At 38.3% G+C, this 5,328-nt stretch overlaps 1 protein-coding gene across 1 annotated transcript; it reads left to right on the top strand.

Annotated features, from left to right (window-relative positions):
* Window positions 1-230: 230 nt before the first annotated feature.
* Window positions 231-4,823, top strand: LOC107817024 (putative serine/threonine-protein kinase PBL3). Its single transcript, XM_016642791.2, has 6 exons — window positions 231-431; window positions 2,432-2,751; window positions 2,855-2,990; window positions 3,771-3,907; window positions 4,003-4,126; window positions 4,251-4,823. The coding sequence occupies exons 1-6, from the start codon at window positions 371-373 to the stop codon at window positions 4,655-4,657; spliced, it is 1,185 nt and encodes a 394-aa protein (XP_016498277.1). The 5' UTR covers window positions 231-370; the 3' UTR covers window positions 4,658-4,823.
* Window positions 4,824-5,328: the final 505 nt, after the last annotated feature.

Genomic DNA, 5,328 nt, shown 5'->3' with positions numbered 1-5,328 from the left:
TGTCAAAATTTGTTATGGCACAGTTCAATACTTCACCCCTACGACATAGACATAACTATGGCCCACATCCTCAAAAATGGACCCCACATATGACCATATGTTTAACCGTAGCTGTGACAACATTTTCAATGGAGATTTTCCTTACTCTTGACTGAAGACTAAAAGGGCCTCTCTCTCTCTCTCTCATAGCTTCTTCCTCTTTAACAATAACAAATAACAATGGGTTCATTTTTCTATTCTTGTACTTATTCAACTCCTTTTCTCTTCATATATTCTCCTTCTCCTTTATCCTTTTTGGGGTTTTCTTGGTTTTCAAATTTTCTAAAGGAAAAGTTGGTTATAAAGTGAGAATCTTGATATTTGTTTTAATATGGGGATTTGCTATGGTAAACCTGTAAGGCTTGCTCATGCATCTTCTAGCTTGTTGTCTGGTATGAATTCATTCCCACATTCTCTTTTCACTTTGCCTTTTTGCATGTTTCCCTCTTGTTTCAGTTTTGTACAATATTTGAATTGCTTTTGTAGTTTGTTCAAGACCCCATTTTTTGTCTAATTCTTGAGTTGAATTTTACAATTCTGTATATAATATATATAGGGGAGTCTTGACGTAACTGGTAAAGTTGCTGCCATGTGATGTCACGTGTTCGAGCCGTGATAGCCTCTTGCAGAAATGCAGGGTAAGGCTGCGTACAATAGAACCTTGTCCGACCCTTATCCGGATCCCGAGAGTTTAGTGCACCGGCCTGCCCTTATATATATATACATATATTGAGAATAGGTGTGCTGTAATTACTAGCTTTCAGAAAGCATTGAAGTAGAGAGATATGGATTGCTTTTGTAATTTGTTCAAGTCCCTATTTTTATGTATATTTCAGGGTTAATTCTCGAGTTAGATTTTGCAATTTTGTAGAATATGTATGTTAGCTATTGAGAATAGGTATGCTGTATGCTGTAACGAATAGCTTTCAGGAAGCATTGAGCTAAAACATATGGATTGCTTTACATATGCCTAGTGGGCAGAGTTACTGGTACATGTGGTGAAATAGTCGAGGAGCGTGAAAATTGGCCCGGACACCACGTCATAAGAAAAAATATGTGGATTGCTTTTCAAGTCACATTCTGTGTAGAAAAGTTTCTATTTTGAGAAGTCTTATTGTTTCGCTAGAGTAAAAGGATACTTACCCAAATTGTCGTTTGGTGATTTTGGTGTTACCCTAATAGGATTCTATCATCTTTTAGAAGTTTGAATTTTGTTGGCTAAGAAGCAAATTATACGGTCTATTGTTCTGTTATTTGCTTCTTAACACTTTGTGCTATTGCTATCCAATTATTTGGATAATCCTCGCTATAACTTTCAAAGTTATGCGAATTGGCTCCCAAGAGCTTTGTGTAGTTTAGACTCTAGAGTAGTTGTCTACTCTTTCCCCCCTTTGCATCTCAAGTTCTATTTCACACTGGAAACAAAACCTAAGCAAAGGAAATAGACATGTGAGGCTATTGTTCGTTATATTGCAGTCCAGAAGCAGTGGTGGATCTAGAGGGTATATTGTGGATTCCTGGGAACCAGTAGCTTTTGTCGAGATCTTGTATATGTATTAAAAATTCATTAAATATCTATAAGCATTTGACTGTGAACCTAGTTATTAACTTGAGATCGTTATAAGAACTTATAAACTTTAATTCCTGAATCTGCCTCTGTCCAGAAGGTTGTAGAGTTTCAGGTTGGATGGGGCCACTATATGTGCTATCCTGCAATTATGTTCAAACTTCAAACAGTTGTGTATGTGTATTTGCTCTTGGTTTAGTTTGATTTTGTTGAAGTAGACTCGTGAACCATATTAAATCATTCTCGTGAATTTACTTATTGCATCCCTTTACAAATACGAGAGTGAGAGCAATTATATTTTATGGCAAAGAAGTTAATTTATTCCTTAAACTCTTCAAAGTGATCTTGCGCTTTGGTGTTTTAGACATTGCTTCTCCTGCATCATACTGACCCCTGAAATTTCGGGTCTAAAAGCCAATTTCTAGGTTCTCAGAAATCTGTTTAGCTGCTTATTTTCCACTGATCCGGTTCATCAGAATAGCAGCACTGGCATCGATAAGATACATAACATTGTGAAAGCATGTGTGACTCGTGCCATGACTTGTTCGTTTTTCTTATTGAATATTACTTAGCTTTTTGTATTGAATATTACTTTGGCAGTTACCACTACAATGTATTAGAACATACCGCTATAATCTGATTAGCAGGTTATCATTTTGTACAAGAAGGTTAGGTCATCCCCTCCTTCTTAACAATGCTTTGCACAACATTGGCAATAAAAGAGTAACTCGGAACTTTAACCGGAAAACAAATTACTTAATTTTTAATATTTGCAAATCGAGTTCTGTTTCCTATCTGCTTACTTCTTCGCAATTGTAATTCCAGATTCTAGAACAGGCCCTGGCAGTGAGAGAAAAGAATACAGTCATCGCCAGACACTTGAGGGCAGTTTAGGACATGCTCTCAAGTCTTGCAAAAGTGATCTATCTGCCGTCAGCCATCTCAAGTCCTTTACCTTCAATGACCTCAAGAATGCAACTAGGAACTTTCGAGCTGATAGTCTTCTTGGTGAGGGAGGATTTGGATATGTCTTCAAAGGATGGCTAGATGAAAATACGCTTACTCCCTGCAAACCAGGGACAGGAATGGTAGTGGCCGTCAAGAAACTTAAGCCAGAAAGCTTTCAGGGGCACAGAGAATGGCTTGTATGTTCATTTACACGCCTTCAGAAAATTTCTTAATATTTTGTTTGTGGCACTTATTCTCAGTGATAATAATAACTTTGTGTCCTTCGCATCAAATCTGCAGGCAGAGGTTAACTACTTAGGGCAGCTTCGCCACGAAAATCTTGTGAGGCTGATTGGATATTGCGTAGAATGTGATAACAGGCTTCTTGTTTACGAGTATATGACCAAAGGAAGCTTGGAAAATCATCTATTCAGAAGTGAGTCAATCTCTTCATTTTCCGAATTCTTTATAATCATTTTTCTCAATTTTTCCCGTAATTTAGGTAGGATTTTGTACAGGGGCATATGTACTATATACGGCACGGTTTCAGCAGAACTCAGTAACTTTGTATTTGTCCTGAAAAGTTTATTTAATATGTACAAATTATAAATTTAGAACCGAGTAACTCCAATGGGGAGAACCCAGAAGGACTAGAACCCATAAACTTCAAATCCTGGATCCGCCTCTGATTTGTATGCTTTATTAGTGTAGTAGTGCCGGACATTTTTCTCAAGCATTGATATAACGCTAATACTCCATAAGTATTATTATCTCTAGTAAGATAATGGTTCATGGACAAGTGAGGCTTGCTCAGCTGGTAAAAGCACCTCCACCCACGACCGTTAGGTCCTGGGTTCAAGTCACGCTGGAGGGGAAGCGTAGAAACACTATAGATCCTCCTAATTAGGGAGGGGTTAAAGAAATAAAAAGATAATGGTTCATGCAATTGAAGGATCTTTTCTGTGATCTTCTGAAGAAAGCAGTTCATTGCGTCGAATACTTGTACAACAAAGCCAACTCAATCTAGGCTGGACTTGAAAATCTTTTTCTAAGCTTTTCTTCCCTGCTTGATTTTATTCTCATCGATTATAATTCTATTGTTTCTTGTAGCATGTCTTCATCTAATGCCTCCATTTGATACATTTAAAATCAGTGCATAGTGTGTGTTTTCTTGAAAACTGCTGATGAAGACTAGTGATGTTTCCATTTTGTGCAGAAGGAGTTCAGCTTATGACTTGGGGTAAACGGATGCACGTTGCAGTAGATGTTGCACGAGGACTGGCCTTCTTGCACAGTCTGGATGCTAATGTCATCTATCGGGACCTCAAGGCATCAAATATTCTACTTGATTCGGTACAGTCTCTACGTCTGAGATATTGATTAGCATCAGAAAACTGTTGATTTCAATCATACAATCACAAATGAAATATTCTATTGAACATCTGCAGGAGTTTAATGCGAAACTATCAGATTTTGGCCTCGCAAGGGATGGTCCTGATGGAGATAGAACTCATGTTTCAACGAGGGTCATAGGAACTCGGGGTTATGCTGCACCAGAATATGTCGCAACAGGTATATTTCAATCAGTTTGTTAACTAATCCTTCTCCATTAAACTATTCGCCTTGTGATTACTGTGACCCACGGTTGGTATCTTGTATATCTTATCTCAAGTCAACCCCCAATTACTTGTAACAGGTCATTTGACTCCAAAGAACGATGTATATAGTTTCGGTGTTGTTCTATTGGAGCTGCTATCAGGAAAACGAGCTACAGGCGAGGAGAACCCGGGAGGTGCTGAGGAAACATTAGTAGAGTGGGCAATACCTTTCCTAAGCGACAGCAGACGAGTACTGAGAATCATGGATACAAGGTTCGGAGGGCAGTACTCGAAGAAAGGTGCACAAGCTGCAGCAGCACTCGCCTTACGGTGCCTCAATGTAGATCCAAAACTTAGACCAACAATGGATGAGGTATTATTAGCTACACTAAAGCTTTTGCCAACACCAAAAGATATTTCTAGGACTTCACCAACACAGGCAAATAATGCAGCAAATAACAAGATAAGTCATCATCAAAAGAGAGTTGTCACACATTCAAGATAAATGTACCAACACATGCTACATATATTTTAAGATAGGCGGTCTTTTTCTTCTTTATTTGTTTGTTGTTTCCCTTGTTTGATGAGGAAGAAAAATATCAGTATAGTGCTTGAGTGTAATATGTAAAATGTATATATATTTAAAATGTACATCTGTAGTACTCTTTGTTTCAGAACTTATGTTTTATTTTTTTCTGTCTCAAAGAGAATGACTTCTCCCTCAAAAGGGGAAAGCATGGTAAACTTTTCGCATCCGGTATGCACACTAAACTATACTAATTTACCATGGTTAAAACCATTTAGTGATTATAGTGTATGTGAGTACAAAATGAGGGGCCTTGGCGTAACTGGTAAAGTTATTGCCATGTGACCAGGAGGTCACGTATTCGAGCCGTGGAAACAACCTCTTACAGAAATACAGGATAAAGCTGCATACGATAGACCCTTGTGGTCCGGCCCTTCCCCCTACCCGCGCATAGCGAGAGCTTATGCATCGGGCCGCCCTTTTAGTGTATGTGAGTACAGGTGTCATGTATTAATTGGGTTAGTGTAAACACTGGGTGCAAGTAAATTTTTACGGAAAAAGCATACCGTGTAAAATGATGATTTTGCAGAATATTTTGTGGTAGCTAATGATACTAGGCATGCTCTTTCAACAAAGAGAATTGACAGAGG

This window comes from Nicotiana tabacum, chromosome 18 (genome assembly GCF_000715075.1).
Source record: "Nicotiana tabacum cultivar K326 chromosome 18, ASM71507v2, whole genome shotgun sequence".
Classification (NCBI taxonomy): domain Eukaryota; kingdom Viridiplantae; phylum Streptophyta; class Magnoliopsida; order Solanales; family Solanaceae; genus Nicotiana; species Nicotiana tabacum.
Note: the sequence above shows the minus strand (reverse complement) of the source record. Positions and strands in the feature narration are given on the sequence as shown.